The 20869-nt window shown below is 41.5% G+C and overlaps 1 protein-coding gene across 1 annotated transcript in view; it reads right to left on the minus strand.

Annotated features, from left to right (window-relative positions):
• ARFGEF2 (ARF guanine nucleotide exchange factor 2) overlaps positions 1 to 14254 on the minus strand; it is a 557551-nt gene extending 543297 nt beyond the window's left edge. Inside the window, exon 1 of the mRNA XM_069243445.1 lies at positions 13949 to 14254. Within this exon, the coding sequence (XP_069099546.1) occupies positions 13949 to 14075 (127 nt within the window). The 5' untranslated portion in view covers positions 14076 to 14254. The remainder of the gene's footprint in view (positions 1 to 13948) is intronic.
• Positions 14255 to 20869: the final 6615 nt, after the last annotated feature.

The raw sequence follows: 20869 nt of genomic DNA on the forward strand, positions 1-20869 counted from the left end.
AGGACTCATTTTAAATATAACTAATGCTAGAACATGAAATAAAAGAGGTGTATCAAAATAAAATTACATTTTTCAGTTCTTAGGGTCTCGTTGTAGTGAGGCTTAATTCATACTGCTGATCAAACTCCTGGTTGTCTGTGGATCATAATTACAATCTGTGTTATTTACCTTACCCTGTCATATTCCTGCCGGGAAGTAACAGGTGAAATGGCAGGTAAATACGGAAAACATGCAGATTTTGTTGTAATATATATCACATTGCTTTCCTATCCCTCATTCTCCAGAAACTCATAATGGGAGATATCTAAAACATCTAGTAAATAACCAGGAGTAAGAATGTTAAAAAAATGTGATTAAAAACTAAACTCATGATGCGTGTGGAATTGAGAGGCAATGATAGCCATCGCAGCCCGGTAGAACTCTAAAGCCATGGAGCTACCAAGGTGAGCAAAAACGACAGAAAGGACTGAGACCCCATCATGTGGCAGGCACTAATGTGTGGTGACAGTGTAAAAAGTTGTGAGGTTAGCAGTCGAGAAGGATGGGCCGTCTGAGACCAGGATCAACTAAATGGGACTACGAGACGGGCCTGCTCTCAAACCACTGACAGATGCAAGAACTTACGACAAACTAAATGTACACAGTGGACAACAGAGCTGAATGAAAATAAAACAAGGTAAGGTGCAATGAGATCTAAAAGCGTATTGGACACACTCAGTGCAAGAGAGTCAATCCCCCCCATCTTGGGTTGTAGGCCCCAAGAAAAAGCACTATGGCGACAACGAAAGAAGGGCAAAGCTTCACTAAAAAATAGTTTGTTCCCTGTTACAAGAACTCAAAAAAGAATGGAAGAAGTATCTGAATGGGGAGCTAACAGAAGTGAGGAAAAAATGTCACAGAATTGGTGACCTTATTGTGGCAGGACTTTAATCATGTAGGTCGAGAGAGTAGTGGATTTGGATGAGAGGTTGAAGGCAATAGTATCTTTATGGCGTAAAGCCAAAAACAAACCAGTGGAGGTGGATGACCAGACAGAGACCTTAAAATTGAAGTGCAAAGATCTAGTGAATCGCTTTAAAGTAGACAATGTTAGGATTTGCAATGGTAACGAAGACAAAGAAGCCACATACATAAAAGGTATATGTCAAATGTTTGTTTACCAAAGAATTAGACCGCAAACAGGGTGAAAAATTCCGAGGATTCATAGAAGGCAGAGTGAGAGTTCACTCTTGCTCCGCCACTGCTACCTCGACCTGAATGACCTCTCCCAAAACATCATGACCTCTTCCTCACTACTCGATGTCTGCCAAAAGCTGAAGTCTTGCTCTTCCATTTACTCGCAGGTCTCTTCAAGACTGCTCAAAACAAATCCAGCTCGACCTACACACCTGCTCAAGCGCCTGGATACCGTCATGAGCACAAGTGTGTCCAACAAATTAAACATAACACAACATAAACAGTAGAGAGAGTCCAGTGGGTCCAAAAAGCAAAGGATTGATCAACTGTCAAGAGACAGTAACAAAAACTAACCTCATAGCCACAAATGAACATCTCTTTAGCGAAGAAAGGAGCTGCTGGAGAAAGGAATTTGAAGCGAAGTAAAAGAAAGGCTTGCCAATGTTACAAATTACAAAGAGAAGAAAGAAGGCAGAACACAAGGAGCACCAAGAATGAGACTTGCAACACAAGCTGAACTCACCATACGACCTTCACAAAGCTTCAACAGGCCTGGAATGAATAACCAAAGGATAAGAACCCTGATATGATTCTATAGACAAGCGGGCCACTGGAGATATATAAAAATTGTGCACTAGTTATACCCTCAGCAGAGTCTCTATTTAATGTGTACGTGTTAATGTTTCGTGGCAGGATTGTTTAGGCTTGGGGAGTTTAGAAGAGTGAGTTGTTATAGGAATGGGAGGGAGGGACTAGGGTCGAGGGCACATAGAAGACATTTGGCAGAATACAGATGATGAAGTGAAAAAAAGTTAGATGTGATACAAAGGTAATTTAAGGTACTATCTTGTTAAAGAAGCTAACAAAAAGAGAATACCCCTGGCAGAACTGGTGCTAGATGCCGAGAAAGATTTTGACAGGGTAAGTAGGACATCTTTAAAGAAGTTGATGAGAAGGTTCAGAATGGATGAGATAGGGACTGGTATGGCAATGGTCTTCCATAGGGGACACAGAGGCACAATAGTTAGACATGTTTTGCATCTATACTGCACAAAGCAGGGGTGTTGGATGTCAAAACTATTCACTTTAGTTATCGAAACTCTGATGACGGCACTGAGACAAGTGACAGAAACACGGGGCATAGTATTTAGAGGTAGCATTAATAATATATCGTATTTGACCACAATGTCCTGATACATCTGACTAAACTGACAGAAGACTTCCAAAACGTATTCAATTTACTGCAGGTGTTTAGAGAAACAAACTCATAAAAAAATCAGTAACTCATGCAACAGCACTAAAGAGGGAGAAGAAACTATAACATTTGGAATTATATTTGGTGTCCCATAAAGGGGAGCTGCACGAGGTCAATATAGCACCCATGACCGATGCAAATGGCACAGACCTGTGCAGGCAGAGGCAGCTTTACATAGAAGGGATGGGTAGGATAGCGGCTATCAAAAGGTCTGTAACTCCAAGCTATTATATTTGTTCCAAATAATTCTGATTAAAACAGGGGGCATCATAGTACAGACACTGCAGAAAGCAGCGATTGCTTTTCTGTGATAAGGAAAGCACGCCAGATTGGCAAATGGATGGCTATAGCACACAGGCACAGGTGAGTGGTGAAAGAATACTACACGGCAGCACAGCTCAGAAACATAGAGAGGCACTTTATCTTCCAAATAAAGCAGCAGCGACAAGTGATAGAGTGAGAATAAGAGGTTCAAAGAACTCCTTGTCCAGCTTGTACAAAACAGTAACAGCCTCCAACAATCAGTGGCAGTAGGGTTATAAGAAACACTAGGAGTCAATGCTGAGGAAGGAAATGAGTTACAAGGCATGGGACCTGGAACTGTTTTGATGGATGTGCTGAAACAGAAAGAAAAAGAAAAAAAATCAGTGGCACACATCAAGACTGTGAATAAGGTGGTGACGGGATGGTACATGAGAGCGGAGAGGATACATCAAACGTTCCCTGGAAGCTCAAATGCGTGCTGGAGTGGTAGCGGCATGGTGGAAGAACTCATGCGCATATTGTAGGACTTCCCTAAATTGAAGGTCTATTAAAATGATGTGCTTGCAGACATATAGACCATATTGGGCTTCCTTATACCAGATTACCCAGCACTGATAATCCAGGGCCCTGAGATCAGAGTCGGGGAGATGATGATAAGAAGATATTTCAATTGTTTTTGTGTACCCAGATGGGGATAGCTCGGTTGTGGAAACACGCATCAGTGCCCATAATCTGTAACTGATTAATCAAAGTAAGGGACAAAATTCCAATGGAAAGAAACTTGACTCAGTGAAGGACCAGGATAACTTTCAGGCGGTGTCTAAGACCCTGTCAGATTTCATGCTACAAGACGGTATAGAAATTATATGCCCAGCCAGTTTAAGGACCTCATGCCTCTTTGATTCACAGTTCTACAAATACCAGTGTGAAAGATACACAGTAAGGATAGAACAAAGCAGAGACTTAGCAGGGAAAAAGGAAATGTAAGATTGTGTTTCCTGGAAAACAGGGAAAGAGATGCATGGAATGTTTCTAAGAAAGTTACTGTATTGTAGTTCAAATGTTCAATTTAATATCAAAGGAAAAACGATGGTAAGCAAGATGCATCACAACTGAGTATACAGTAGACAAACGAAATATAGAGTTAAATGTAATGAAAAGTACTTACAAAAAAATGAACTGGTAAGCAGGCCCTAAATCTCTAAAGTTGTATTTCTTTAATCACCCAGTTGCTTGATTTGATCAACACTGAGGTTTTCTGCCTCAACAGTATTGATATTTTGCCACATGATCCCTCCTACAGATGCTCTCATGAACCATGAAGAGGAAAAAGCTAAACGGTACACCACTCTGCATGTACGCTGGAAAAATGCTGTCAGCAAACCAGAACCCAATTAAGTGGCAAAAGTGATATCAAATTACAGAAATAGCAGATAAAATTCTGGCTTAATCACAATACCATAAAGTAGCTTCTAGAGGCTCTGGGATTCTCTGCCTTGAAGCTGGAAGACAAGCATTTTTATTGAAACCTTTTCCTTTAACCCACAATTGCTCTCAAATGATGCCATAAAAATATCCGATACCCAAAATAATATTGTAGTACTGTGCACCCTGCACCCTCTTACTATCAAGGAGAAACACAGCTATAAAAGACCTTGAACAATAGTTGTTCAAAGTATTTAAAGCCTACAGTCAAAATTATGTAGTTCAACATTTTCAAAAACAGTATAACATCGACTATCCTTTGGGAATGTTTACCTGCATGTATAGTTTAGGAGTAAAATCTGTTATGCTATTCTAAAAATTCCATTAAAATCAAAAGACAACAATCTGAAAGTCAGATCGTATAACTACTGGTATTCATATTAAGAACTGAAACTAGAAAAACAGTTTATAATGTACAGTGATAATAAGCACACTTAAATATCGCTTTGAAAACACGACTAAGTAATAATACTGAAGAGAAAGACACCACAAAGGAAAACATCTAGTTAAGCAATGTTCTTGCATATCTTTGCTTCCAATAACTCCGTTTTACCGTTCACACACCATGACTTATCCTCTAGAGGTTTTCAACCTGTGGTCTGGGGACTCCTCGGAGCCACAACGCCTACTCAGAGTGCAAGACTGGTTAGAAGGTTAAACAGTATTAGTAGGATAATGAAATATATGTACATAAAAAAAGCGAAATAGAAAATTACAAAGGTTCAAACTCCTTGCAAATGGGAAGGAATTTGAAATTGTAGGCAAAAATTAGGTTGGTGTCCTTAGTCTGTTTAGGGCTGAACAAGTAGAGTAAGCAGAATTTAGTAGGCCGATTGATGGCCTCCATGGAAGCAAAATACCTATGTAAACTTCAGACAGTGTTGTGTGCAAGACTCCACTGCCCCTGTGATGTTGGGCTAGAGTCCTTATACATGTTAAGTTATAAAATGTATTGCCTTGTAGATGTTCCTCTTGTTGCTTTCTCCGTAAAATTAAAATAAAAATAGATGCTAGGAAGCACAAGTACGTTCCGACAAAAAAAAAAACTGACTGTAGATTAGGAGCAAAAAAAATGAAACGATAAGTTAAAGCCTAGTTTATTGCTATGTATTTTAGAAATGTAAACAATCGTTCGAAAAGCTCCAAGCATCCCATTAAATATAAAATTTAGATTTTGTATTTTTTTGTTTGTAAATTAACAGGTTTTAATGTTCATTTAAACTTTTTTTTTATATGCGTCTGTTTTTTTTTTATATTGTGGTGAGCGTCAAATTAAAGAGTTTGTTTATGCCGGCTCCCCTACTTCCAGTAGTCATGCAGTTGTTCTCTAAAATTTAGAGCCGAAGTCCTAGTACAATGAGACACTTACAGATGACAAACCACTCGGAGCTCTATCTGCCACAAACTAATCGAGCTGCAGGCCTGGATCGCAACCGCTAAAGCTTCAAGTCCGGGTTAACATTTGGCAAGCGCATGTAGTTAAACCCGCTTAACCCGACAGACTTGATTTTCAATCCTTTAGGGAAAAAAACATTTGAGATGCAAATAGCCGTCTCAGGTGCATGTTTTAAGGTAGATTGAATAGAATTCGGGCACAGTTCGGTAATGAGGAAAAGCTTGTTTCAAGTCTTTGAGCACAAGGGTGGGGTAAAACACATGCTCGGCAAAACAAACTAAACTTGTGTTGTCTTCAGGGCTGCTGAGCAAGTTTTTCTCAAACTCAAACAAATCGTGGATCGAAATAGCCCTGCTGGCAGAAGCCTTATCGACAACTCTATGTAGCTGAATGTTTACTGTCACTTTTAGTAGTCTCGATGTACACCTGTCCGGAAGAAATAACTGCGAAAGAACACGGGAACAATCTGTCGTGGGTCACACCCGTCACTGCACACGACGATGATGATGGGAGAGCCTTTTCCTTGGTGACGACACATATACTGATATACTTCTCCTAAAGTTGAAGGAATCGGAAATAATTACAGCCGAAATCCAAGGAGCACCGTTGCATGTTCTTTTATCACATGGCATTGCACAACTGCCTTCCCGCTGCAATGCTGGCCAACAACACATCTAAATCATTTTGATGCGACAATTAGGTTTCTAAAATTGCAGGATTAGGATGACCAGATTTCGAAAATAAAAAAACGGGACAGGTTAGATATAAAAATATAAAAGTAGGACTAAAGCCTGTCCTGTAAATGAGTGTATTATTAATTAATATATATATAGAGAGAGAGGGAGTATGTACACACGCATAGGAGCAGACAGCAGAATGATTTAAAACTTTAGAGGTGCATACCTTTCACTTCTGATTCGCAGGTTGACCTGACCTCTGTCCCAAAAACCGGGACATTTGTTTATTTATTTAAGATGAACAAAAGCGTTGGCAGGTTGAGCTAATCTTTGCCCAAAAAATCGGGACATGTACTTAAAAAGAACAAAAGCTTCGGGACACTGGGACACTCCTCTGAAAACCGGGACTGTCCGGGGAAAACCGGGACGTCTGGTCACCCTAGGATTCATATGGAAATAGGCCTTTGATACAACTGTGGCTGCTGGAGAAAGGCGTGGGGACCTAAAGGGCGAAAAGTTGCATAACCTTTTCCCACTTCTAAATGTTTATATGTTAAAAAGCAAACAACGGCAGGTTGACAAACCGCTGCATAATTAAACTTTGACATACATGAAAGCACACAGGACGGACAGTCTTTAATTTGAGCCGGTGGTCTCTGGTGCTGACACTTAATTGTCAAAACCAGCACTTATGACGGTCCGCGCGGTTTGTCTTATTCTGAAAGAGCACATCAGTTGCTTAATAATTTAATATGCACTTAAAATGGCAAATACCTGCAGGCCAAGCCATTCGTATAGCTTTGGGTGGACCAGAATAGTCTGAATTGTTACACTTGTGTGATGGTTAGCAGCTGGGTTGGTACTGTCATAAGCAGCGTTGGTAAGGGCAATCAGTAGTGCAAGCTGCCATGGCTTTCTGACAAGGGCCTTGGCACTTCTTTTTCTCCAAATGAAGAACGGAAACAGGATGTATGGCACGTGAGAAGAACACTCAAATACATTGTAAATATATGGAAATTATGGCAGAAGTGATTGTCCAACTGGAAAAGTACAAGTCAGAATGTTTACAAGGTACTTTATAAGTTAGAAGTTACAAAAGGGTCTTCTACAACTCACTTCAAATTGCGAAAATGAGAGGGCATCAAAGGAGCTCACCTACTCATCATGGCATACATCACTGCTTTTCCATCGCACCTGCAGTCGCAAACCATTAACATGTTACTGGCATCCAACCATTTTCAGTTGACTTATCAGGAATAGTACTCATGATAGTTGTTCATCTATTCTCAATGGCTACTTGTAGTTCCAGAAATTCTATCTGCGCGTACCTAGAACTCTACCCCCACCCCACTCTAAAATATAAATCGGTGGTGAAAACAACCTCAGAGCTAAAAGTGATTAAAAAATACTTAAGCCAGCTACTACTTCAAGGAAATCATTTTCTGAGGCTGCTTCTGCAAGGTGGAACTTTCACCATGTGGACTTGAGGCGTCAAGAAAGCATTGTTCCCTTTAAAAAAAAAAAAAGACTCGAATACGCATGTCCTACATAAAGCTGTAGAAACTTCCCATCTCCTTTCCAAGTACATGTCTAATGCCTCAGACTCCTAGTTTTGTCTCCCAATACATATAACAACACCTTGACGTTTGTTAGACTTTTCATCCTTGGCGTGGTCTCCCTTAACTTTTTGCCTCTGTTTCCCAGGTTGTTGATGTGTGCTGGACTCTGATTTTTACTGTTTTTGTTACTCTGGGCACTTTACCACTGCTAACCAGTGCTTAAGTGCAAGTGCTTCTTTACAAAATGTGTATGTAATTGGCTTATCCATGATTGGCATATTTGATTTATTAATAAGTCCCTAGTATAGTGCACTAGAGGTGCCCAGGGCCTGTAAATCAAATGCTACTAGTGGGCCTGCAGCACTAGTTGTGCCACCCACATAAGTAGCTCTGTAATCATGTCTCAGACCTTCCACTGCAGAGCTGGAGAAACGACGCGCAGCATCGCTGACGGAGGCTATGGAGATCGCAACACGCGCTGCGTGGTTTTCGGATCATCGTGCGGCTGGATTTCCGACGCAAACACCGCTGGGCGTGCAAAAACAACACAAGATCTGCCCAGACCCGAGAGTGCTGACCTGATCGATGCATCGCTCTCCTGTGGAGAGAAGAAACTACGTGCCCCGACCCGACGGAAGGAGAAACGAAGCAAGGTCTCACTCGTGAGTGAAATGGACGCTTCGCAAGCCCTTTTTGACGCACACTCGCCCGTGCAGGGTTGTTTGTGACACACCCAAGGTACATTTTCATGCTCACAGTGTTAGTGTGTGTTTAAAACTACATGAAGACTCTTTTTGCTTTTTAATTGATAACTTGAATTGTGTATGGTGGATTTTTGTCGTTTTGGTCTGGTTTTGTTTAGATAAATATTTTCTATTTTTCTAAACTGGTGTTGTGTCATTTTGTAGTGTTTTCATTAAGTTACTGTGTGTGTTGGTACAAATACTTTACACCTAGCACTCTGAAGTTAAGCCTACTGCTCGTGCCAAGCTACCAAGAGGGTAAGCAGGGGTTAGTTGAGGAGGATTCTCTTTTACCCGGACTAGAGTGAGGGTCCTTGCTTGAACAGAGGGTAACCTGACTGTCAACCAAAGACCCCATTTCTAAAAACGTTTTTCTGCTCTGTGTTCCTCCACTGGTTCATATATTAGATCCTGATATCTCAGTATTGTTGGTTTTTGTTGACTGCAAAGAGGTGTTTCAGACCACGGCCCAAGGGAGAAACTGTGTAAAAATTATAATTAACATACAATAATCCTTTTATATCTCAACAAGCAAATGAAATAAGGAGGAAATGCCCCACAATCTTGTGATTACCAAAGCCACCCTCAAAACAGCAGGTGAGTGATTAGGGATCCCACTACAACTTTGAGCACTCGTCAAACCTGAGGTTAGTAATGAAGAGTATCCTCCTAGGACGTACATGGATATGCCTGGAAACCAAAGATAAACAAGCATTTGCAATTCAGCGGGTCTCGCATTTGCTCGAGTTAGACTTATAAGTGTTGCAAACTCCTAACCGGACTGTTCTTGCCACTTTGATTGAAAGGGAGGGGAAAAAAAAAAAAAAAAAAAAAAAAGGAGCGCGATTGCGCCATGTAAAACCCAGCGCGATCGTGCTGAAATTGAAAACCCAAAAAACTGAGCACGATCGTGCTATGTAAAACCCAACGCGATCGCGCTGCGTGGAAAATAAAAAGATGAAGTAGTGCAGAAACCAGACTGTAAAAAAAAGGAGCTTCGTATGTTTTCGGTAGTTGGGCGGTGCGCTTGAAGAGGGCTAAACAGTCGAAAAAGACATGACGTATGCATGCCTTTCACTACTGAAATTAATTGGATTTTAAAAGGCAAGCTCATGAACCAATAAAAGCAACAGGCATGACATGGGCGTGGTTAAAAGCCTATAGACAGATTACAACAGGGACGGATCGCTTGTGCGCTCGCCCCTAAAAAGGGACACTTTAAGGCCACCAGAGGTGAGCAATAAGGTTGGTTACACCTACCAACCCTATCAGTATGCAAGTTTATTCCTGCAGGCTACTGTTGAATAAATTAAAACAATGGCAAATACACACTCACCCCATATTAACAGCAAGTGAACTATAGAAGTTCATATCTCAAATGGTTGTGACTTTAAGAAGCAACTGTATTAGACATCATTGTAAAAATGACGAAAATCATACTTATATCCAGGTCTAGAAGAAACATGAATTATTTATCATCAGCAGATTAACTCTCTCCAAAATACTCACACTACTACATTTCTTAAATTACTGTACAACAATACAGATACATCTCCCCGAGGGGTTTTCAAACAATTGAAAAAGCTACTAATCAAATTGATATAGGGCACGGGCAGACACAAAGACGCGCTGTAAACACTGCAGCTACCTGTCTTGAGCAAAGGCTTGGGTGCTCCAAATTACAAAGTTGTTACTTAGCAGCCCCTGCAATGGATAACTTAGTGGTTGCCATAGCCAAATGTGGAGAGACTTAAATACATTTGAGGACCCTTGCACCATGTGTGGCTGGCCAATATATCACTAGACACACACTGAAGCTACATATAGGTTTACTGGAATCAACGTAGTTCTGCTGGAAGCGACCAAACTCCAAAACGGCCGAGACTAACTTCCCAGAGCTCACACCGTGGTTTCACTGCAAATCTGAAGTGCATTAAAAAACTGCTAATATGGGGAAACGGCATCCCTAAAGTGAGCAGCTTGTTTGTAGATGGGACACTACTTGCGTTCAATATTTGAGCAACTGCACCTATCCCATGACGAATCGTCAGGGCCACTGAAATTATGCAGTGGGGTTGCCTAAACTATGTGGCAAGAAAAGGCAAACTATGCAGGGTAATACATTGTATGACATCCTTATTTTGTCATTTTTGTATACAGGTTAACACGGTTAGGGCAAAGGTTTCACATCATTTCTACTAATTTAACACCTAAGTATAGCAATAAGCAACAGAATGGTGACCAGTCAACCTTTTCATTGCACGGCAACATGTGTTGCTGTTAACATTTGATATGTTTGAGCTACTCATTTTTGTGGTTAAAATCTGCAGATTATGCAGCAGAGGATGGATTATGTGGCAAATTCAGCAAACCCATAATTTTGTGAAAAATACTGCAGCTGCAAAAAAATCACATAATTCGGTGGCCCTGCACACAGTTCTAATACGTGGATAGTCAGGTAAACATGGGGATGCACCGGCATAGAACTTGAGTCATATGACTCCACACAATCCTCACACAAAACATGATTAAGCAACAATCAAAAGGAAATGAGATGAAGTCCACGGCAAATAACTGACAGAGACATGGAAGACCAATGACCTGATATGCCCTGTAAAGGTTTCGAGACACACAAGGTTTCGACTAATTCAATTTAACATCCTACAAAGGGCATGCCTATGCCTAGATGACTGACTACACAAGATATTCCCGATGAAGGCAAACCCTTGCCAGAGTTGTGTTGGTGAGGACAAAGACATTCCGAAAATGTTCTAGGCATGCATGCCACTCTACAACTTATAGAAAGTGGTGACAAATATGGTCTCAGAAATCTTGGGTACACCCAACACACACAGCCCAAAACCCCGCTGGGGTTAATGACAAAGTTGAAAAAACAAAAAATGCAACATAGATTTGAAGACCCGGTGCTGACCCTTGCAAAGAGACAAATAGCAATATCTTGGAAGAAGACAATGGTGCAATGGACTACCTGGCGAATTAACTTTTAAAATGGGCATATGAATAAAACGCAGCTCTAACTAGACAACTTAGAAGGATAAAAGGCCATGCTACAGCAGCAGGCTTGGATAAGCTACTGCTGGCACTAGATCACATAAACAATGACAGACCTCACTGAAAGCAAATACTGCAGGCCATGGTACACTCCTGTCAGACCCTGGGAGGAATGTCTGCAATAGGTCTAAATACTGGCAATTGCTTGGGGTAGCATTTCAACCCACTGTTCCTTTGCACATCATGCCACCCCAGATTGCACTGAGCCATATGCAAGCCAGTATTGACCCTACTCCATTAAGAACAGTCCAGCCTGAATTGCCGGGCTAAATCATTCCTGAACCAAGACACAAACAAACAAAGACTGGTTTAACATTGATTGAAGCTCTTCAGTAGGTGTAACTTGATTCCAGTGGCGCACTGAGCATGGGACCCACATCTGTACATACCCTGGCTCACTTAGTGTGTGACATATAACACACAAAAGGTGATGGGAGAAATGCTTGCAATAAGTCTAACCACAGGCAACTGCTCAGGGTAGCATTCTATTAATCATTCTTTTGCACACCATGCCTTTCTCAGTTTGGACCCAGCCACAGGGAAATCAGTCTTGACTCTTCTCCATTAGGGGCTTCCCAGCCCGATCGGCCAAGCTAGGTCCTTCCCGAACTGGAACACAAGCAACCCAAGACCATTTTTTGCCCTCATAGGGGCTCTTCAGTTGGGTGTTGCTTGGTTGTCGTGGGACAGTGAGCATGTTACAGATAAGACCTATATCAGGTTGTGTATTCCTTTTAGGTTATATGTTAATTGTACAAACTGACACAAACACAGCTTAACTACTATTGACTGTATCAACTAAAAACACTCTACTTTGTTTCTAAAACAAATACCACTATTTTAAAGCATGTGAAATAGATGGTCGTGTGTCACCATACTCCCATGTGCCTCTTTCAACTGACAGGGTAGAAGGCAACACATAATTATGGCTCACGGTTTTATGGTATTTTTTTTGTTTTTAACATTCCAGCCTGTATTATCCATATTTACTTTTTGTCTATCTTATTGGTATTTATCCATACTTATTTTGTCAATAGATGAGATGGTAATTCATATTTGCACATTTATTTAACGGATGAAGATGCACTCATACTTTGGTGTCTGTCAGGTTTTTCCACATTATACGGCTACAAATAATATAAAAATAATGAACATCCATTAAATAATAGCACAAATACATGTTGAGATATGCAGTAATTTCAACAAAACTCACTGAGTGAAGTGATTCCCCAAGCTGCCAATATATACAGTTATTGGCCTGAAAGTCATTAAACTCAGCATGGAGAGTCAGTCAAAAGAAGCCAAATTATCAGTATTTTTCTGCTTTTTTAAAAATAATTACAGACAAGAAACACAAAGTTTTCTGCCTGTATTTATCTGTAAAAAAAAAAAATCAGTAAAAACGGAAAACAGGGAGCCCTGCACACAATGCTCCCGTTTGTTCATGGCTCGGGCGCAGCAGCAATGGAAGGGAATTCCATACCTTCGCAGCTAAGAGCCGGAATAAGAGACCGACCGGGCTTTTCCGATCCAGGGCACGCAGGCAACCCTCCGATTGGCTGACCTTAAATCCATGGAAGGAGTGTAACAGACAGTAGATCCCTTAAGGGCATTTCAGCGATTGACACGTAAGACTACCTCGTACCTTCCCCCATGTTTGCCAATGGCAAACCCTGTGAAAGAATAGTGACCATATAGTGCCTCTGTTACCCACCTATGCACAAACCCGAGGACAGCAGGTAAACGGCGCTTCCCTCATCTGTGAGAAAGGCTCACTCACCTAAAGACTATGGGAGTGCGGGAAGAACGGTTGTCCAAACTCCACCTATCACACAGCGGAAGGCCGCGGCGGTGCCTGATTTAGCTCGAGTAGGGGAATAATGCCAACCTCCGTCATCACTTAATACAATTCCTCGAGCTTGCTGAAAATATATGACGACCTCAAAAGTCCCACGCACGCAACTACCATTATGATCGCGCTTCTGTCATTGCCAGGCTTTATTACGTAGGGCAGCACGATAATTATGAGACTCAACCACCTCCCTGTTGTGACACGGATGCGGGTTGTCAACGCTCCTGCTCATACCCCTCTTGCCCTGGTCAATAGGCGCAGGTGTATTCAACTATTCAGTGGCACGCACACCTTTTGCACTAGGTACGTTTATTCACCAAGGCTCACCAGGTAGGTAACCGGTGAGCCTGCCCAGCCCTTCCACCCCACGTACGAGTGATGGTAATTACCCTTCCGCCTCTACAATGTGCTGCAAGCCGCAGGGTGCAGCGGGTCACTGTGCATTCTCCCTTTCCCACCCCCAGCTCACCTAGCGCCACCTCGCAGGCTTTGCGCAGCTGGCTGTGCTGGGAGCGCTTCAGCTCCTTATCGGACAAGATCTTCTCCAGAGCCCGTGACACAAACATCCCTTTGGTCCTGTCCTCTCCCTGATGCATGGCAGACCAGCTCCAAGCACTCCGCTCCCGGGCCGCGCCGTTCCCCTGCTCCCAGATCCCGGGCACCGTCTGCGACTGCCCCTGCTAGAGGCTCGGCCCCATCAGGAAGTGACAAGTCTGCTTCAGGAGCACTGCGCAGCCATCTTGCCTGCCGTCACGTGACCCTGACGCGTGAAGCTGCCCCGCCCCCTCGCGATGACCTTTTCGTGACAGCCTGGGGACCGGCAGCACTGACAATGCCCCCTTGGTCCTGTGCACTACCACCGAAGATGGTTTATTCCCATGTTTTACACATGGGTAAACAACCTATGAAACGAACCAACCCGTCAACTCAATATTTATGCATTCGTTCTCCAACATTTTCAAAAAATTATAAATCATATTATTTCATCTATAAAAATGAAATTATGCCAATGGTTTTCCATATAATAAGCATTTCACCTACAACTCACTTCACTCACTTTAAATACCCAAGTTTGTCACACTCCCCAACGTTACAAGGTGGAATAGGAGCATTTTCTTCTGCAAGGAGGTTTCCATTCTTACAGCCTGAAGGCATACTAAACACCCAGGTTACTGCTTCCCATATGTATGCCCTGCTACATCTAAATACTACATCCAGGGGATTTCTCGTAGACCATGATGCTGTTAGCGCATCAGACCTTAATAAGTAAACTTACAGGGGGACGCGAATAGGTTGATGAACCTTTTGACTCGTATTAAGTTCTCACCATAGCTCCAGTACATGAATCAATAATCAATCCACGATAATCAGCAATCATTAGTAATCAATAAAATCAATAATCAATGGAGTCAGTAACTGTCACACACCATGACTTTTCAGCCATGAATAACCACACCTTTAGTAAAATTTTAGTAAGTTTATTTCCCTTATATTAACAATACTAAAGTCATGTAGATTAATCTCAAAATCAAATGAAACCCATATAAAACCAATACTGGTTGTCTGAAGCGGCGGAAGTAACGCAATCTAATCAAAGCTTGAACCGCAACACATTCTAGAGCAACAGTGCAAATCAGTAATAGAGTCAGTTGCAACAAAGTTATAACATAAATAGAAATCAGCAAGGTAATTCATCAATCATTAGTTCTTGTAATTGTTAGTCGTTTGTGAGTGCCCTTGACTAAACATCAGATTAACATCAGCATGTTGGGCTTCATGCAAAACAATTTAGAACACAAATTTAGGAAAAAAACATCTAACTATGCATCTGTCAAAACAGCGCAGTTGGTACTTAGAAAGAAAAGGCATAAAAAAACATAACAATCATGTATCATCAAATCTACCTATCCACTGTATGGGTCAGCAAGGCAGAATCAGTCTTTATCCTCAAGTCATCAGTTGATCAGCAAAGCATTAGGCTCTCAGTCAGAGAGTATAAGCCCAATGTCGGTATGAATCTCCAATCTCTCCTAAAGTATCTCTAATCTCTCAAAAGGTCTCAAAATCTGAATAATTCTCCTCTGTCGCGCTGTTATATCAAAGTCACCTAAATTATCCCCTAATTCCTTAGTGGTCAGTTAATCGTACGTTTATACTTTACCCAATAATATTTCTACACTAAATCTATGAATTCTAATATTTCATGCTTCACATGAAGTTGATTGGTTCACTTTACGATGTCCTCATCATCCGGCTAATCAAGTAACAATATTGTTGCATCTTCAGCTCCAGTCAGTGTCTTTATTGTTCTCGTCTTGAGAAAGTACATCTCACACACATTATACATAAATTGTTACACTAGTGGGAACATCATCTCCTTTCAGTCGGTTCTCATGAAAAGCCTCTGTTAAGCACTTTTAACAAAACAATGTACATTTCACAGTTTAATAGCAATATGCTAAGAAATACAGCTTCTGCATGAGGCCTGGAAAGACTAGGCTAAGTCACTCGCTAAGTTAAGGCCTACAATTAATAAAGCTAGAGCACACTTCATAACCCTTAATATGACATATTACTACATTAGTCTAGTACATTTTCAATATTTCATAAGTATTAATCATCAATTAATACATTTCATGAACACTGGTGGCCATTCTTCGAGGTCACATTTTCAAACGTGTGCATTATTTTTCAACGTTATAAATTTTTCTACATAAACTCATTATTCAAAATACATAACACTCATTAATAAATTTTGAATTAAATCACCTGCGCTAGCAATGCTTCGACGTATAATGAATTGCATGGAAAGCGCTACCACCCACAAAGATGTGATCGCACTATCCAGCGTAACCTTCTGACTTCCATTAACCTGTTCTTGGGGAATACGCTCCAGTCAAGGTTGACTGTTCATTGTAAGAAATTGTGTTACTGGTTGAGGGGCGTGGAAGGCTCACTCAGGCAACACCTACAATTCTTGTCAGGATGAACCACAACAGTAACTAAATTACCATAACCGTCTGTGAGCTTCACACAAACGCAGTCAGGCTAAACTTTGAGGCAATGTGTAAAGTATATGTGCAGCACGGAAACGGTAACAAAGTGAAAATATAACACAAGAAAAATCTCAAACCAATTTGGCAAAACAGAGTACATTTTAATAAATAAAACAATACTAGAGCAACAAAAATTCATCAGTAGGACTGGAGATATTGAATTTCAAAGTTTTTAGTAAGTATAGCATCTTAAAACACAAGGTGCCACTCATCATCTGGTTTAGCTAAACTGGAGGAAACTCACAGTTTCAAGTCAGTCATCTCTAAAGCCAACAGGGTATCCCTCCCAATAGCTGTCATCAGACTAACCCCCCAAAACTCCTCTGTGACCTTGTGCATTATTATGGCTATATCATAGGCTGCAGACCACCTATCAATATCATCCCCGCCTTGGAAGTAGGCACCAGGTTTTTGGGTATGTGGACGCTTTTGACTCCAATGGACACTGTGCTTCCGCTGCCACCATTTTTGCTGGACTCGGATACTTGCTTGATCATTATGTCCAGCTCATTTAGGCTCACTTCATTAGCCAACAACATCTTTTTCTCCCCCAAGGCTCTTTCAGCCTTTCTTTCTTCTGCATCCAATTCCAGTTTGGCTAGCTGCAGCTTCAGGTCCATCTCAACATGTCTGTCCTCATCCCTCTCACAACCTGGCTCATCAGGAAACCGGTTGTGAGAGGGCACACTCCTTTCCACATATGACCCAGCATGGGACCCCACTCCTAAGGGCTCTTCTCTCTCTCATCTGGAGCCATTGCCAAGTCATCCTCCTTCTCCACTGTTCCAGCTTTCAGTCTGCGGACCTCCTCCCAGGCTCAGAGGGCTATCTCTTAGTTAAGCTTTCGAGAGCCCTTTACCTGCGCCAGCCCCCACTCCCTACACAACATTTTCCGCTTTGCCATCCTGCAGCTTTCAAGGTTGTTGTGATTCAACTCCAGCATTGCAGGAAAGAGCCACAGTTACACAGAATGAGAGGCAGGAATTAAAGTTGGAATATGGAAAAAAATATCCAATTGGAGAAAATGTAAAGAAAGGCAGAATCTGATGTCAGATTATTTATGTAGGATTTTAGTTTTGAACAAAATCACTAAGTAGCAACGCACACACATAGAAGTACTGGATTCCCCACTAAACAACAATGTAAGAAGTTGGGTCCCTGGTTGAGGGGGGTGGAAGCCCCACTCGGGTATCAACCACAATCCTTTTCAGTATTAACCACAAAAGTCACTAAATTAAACTGTGCTTAATCCTCTGGTAGCTTGGCACAAAAGCAGCCAGGCATAACTTAGAGGCAACGTGTAAAGTATTTATTCAACACAAAAACTAATAAAGTGAAAATTCTACAAACAAAACCCAAACCAAGTTAGAAAAGTAGAGTAAATTTTAGTAAATAAGATGATACTAAAACAACAGAGATCCAATCAGTGGAACCCGAGATATTGAATTTCAAAGCGCCATTCGGGGTCATCTGGCCATTCTAGACCAGAGGAAAGTCACAAGTTCATGTCGACCAGGAGGGAACGCAAGCCGGATGCAGGAACTAGTTTAATCCAACTGAAAATAGTTATTTTCTCAAAGACCAGCGCAGAAAGTTCAGTTCACAGTGGAAGATGCTGGAAGTACCAGGGAAAATGTTGCGGATTGTCATTGTTTAAGCATGAAGAGCAGGCTGGACTATGCAGACTGTCGTTGATGTAGCGCAGAGAGCTGGTCAAGCCTCATGGAAGTTTTTTCCGGATCTTCACATTGTCGGTCACCGTGGGCTATCATTGTAGCATGTAGTACAGATCTTGTATCGTCAGTCATTGCTGATGGTCGCTTTAGTGTGAAGACTCGGGTTCACTTGAGCTCCACATTGACTGTTGTTGAAGAGTCTCCATGTGAACAGGCCTGTTCATCATCACAAGGATCCCAAAGTTTCAGGATTTCAACTTTCTTCACCGAAGAAAATCAGCTGATGTCAGCCAAGCGTCTAGGACCTAGGGAGGCTTCTCAAGGGAATCAGGAACTCACTTCAGCCAAGGCTAGTAGGGCTCAGGCACCTCGAGTTGGAGGGCCAGGCAGGTTCAGTGCAGTAGGCCAGCTCAGTGGTTGATGGAAGGCCTTTGGAGCTTATGTCCCTGCAGCTAAGACAGGAGGCCAGCCAACTGACCTTTGGAATCTTAGCCTGAGGTGAAGCAAGCAGGTTCAGTCTCCCTTCTTAGACAGCAAGTCAGTTCTCAAGCAGCAGGGCACCTCTGGTAGCAGATGGGTGGTCCTCTAGGGGGCTAAGTAGTCCTTCTTCTGTAATGTTCATAAGTCACATAGTGTACTGAAGAGGTGTTCTGGGGGTCCGGTTTTTTACCTGTGTGAAGGAGAGAGCAAAAGCACTTTAACACTAGTTAGCAGTGGTAAACTGCATAGAGTCCTAAACATAATAAAACAGGTTGAGCAAAGGAAAGCAGTGAAGACAAAAAATTTGGGGTGATCCTGCATAGAGGGACAGGTCCAACACTCATGCTATTCAGTAAAGTAATACCCTGACTAAGACTGCATATCCCCATTTAAAGATTTTACAGTTATTAGTAGAAGCTAAACAGGATACCTATCATGTATTGAACACAGTGAAAATGCACCATAATTGTCAATCACTTTTGGTGGAATCAAACTATAAGCCACCAGCATAAGTATAGTACCAATACGAGCTGCATCGCCACCTAAAATATTGCTATTTTGTTTTATGTATGCACTTGCGGACACATACGTAACTAAAGTTGCTTTATCAAGGCTTATTAGGGGTTATCAGTAGTCCTTAATTCATCGTGTACTTCAAATCATTTCCTCACATATCATTGTTGTTTGAACCCAACTCACGTATTCTTCTAAATCTTGACATGGGCATGCTTCCTTACTCTCCGAATGTCAGAAACACACACAATTCAATTTATTTCTCTGAATCGCAGGCAGATCCTCGCAGTTACTGCTTCAAGTTGCTACTCACAATGAAACAGCAATTCCAAGTTTGGTTTCTGGTCGCCATAGAAATCTCTCCTGATTACCATCACTCTTGTTGTCTCATACATCCTCTGTCTTTAGGGCTCATGATGCTCATACAGGACTTTAAATTTAGCGCGCAGTGATAATCTTGGAAAAAGGAGCTAGAAAGAATAGCGGAAAGCGAAACATTTTTATTTACACTTGGCTGTGAGCTTTTGTGAATGAAACTGATGATAACTATTTATACAGATAAGCAAACATTTATGTGTGCAATTTACTTTGGTCTTTAGTTGACTGCTGTGGACAGGACTTGAGGGAATTTTAAGAGGGAAGGTGATAAGAGCAGGGTTTGGAAATGGATGGATGGATCATAGGGAACGGTAAAGAGGGATTCTTTCAAAGGCACTAGTAAATGAATGCATGGATTAGTGAGTACCTTGATGAATGATAATTGGGCGCCTGAATGAATGCATAAATGGATGCATAAGTGTATAGATAGAGGAATGGGCGTGTGAATGCATGAACAGATGGCTTGATGAATAGAGAGTGCATCATCCTTGTTGTCTATTCTGCAAACTAGAGAATGGACATCAAGCCAATGATATAGAGGGCCCAACATAGGATGAGGACCTGCAGCCAAATCATTGAAACCTAATGGACTGGACCTGACAGTTTGCTTCTTTAGTAGCTAAACACATTCAGCCCAATGACTACAAAAAGTTATACCCCTCAAAATCCACTGCACACCCAAATGCTCCTAAAAGCACACAAATAATTACTTCTTAAAACACTTCCAATTTTTTAATCGTCCTGTCTTCTTTATTTTCTGGTTTCTTTTTGCAATGTTTCATTTTGTTTCAAGACTTTTGGTTTTAACCACTGGATACTGTGCAAACAGCACATGCTGAAAACACTAAGGCCCATATTTATACTCTTGTAGCGCCGTATTTGCATCATTTTTTTAACTCAAAAGTGGCACAAACTTACAAAATACAATTGAATTTTGTGCAAGTTTGCGCCGATTTTGAATAAAAAAACGATGCAAATGCGGTGCTAAAAAAGTATAAATATGGACCTAATAATTTTAATTGAGTGTATTGATGGAAGAATGGGTGAGTGAGTGCACAGATATAAATTAATGGGTAAGACAGTGAGTAAGTGTCTATATGGCCATAGTCATGTTGGTATTAGGAGGATGGTCTTGGCATGAGTAAATACCACAACTTCTGATCACTCTTCGAAGCACACACTTTTTTATCCATTCATGCTCCTGCTCACTCACTCATTAATCCATCCACAACAATCACACTCACCCTCTCCTGTGTCACATTTCCCGTCATCCATCTGCACACTGCC

Source organism: Pleurodeles waltl, chromosome 7 (assembly GCF_031143425.1).
Source record: "Pleurodeles waltl isolate 20211129_DDA chromosome 7, aPleWal1.hap1.20221129, whole genome shotgun sequence".
Lineage (NCBI taxonomy): Eukaryota > Metazoa > Chordata > Amphibia > Caudata > Salamandridae > Pleurodeles > Pleurodeles waltl.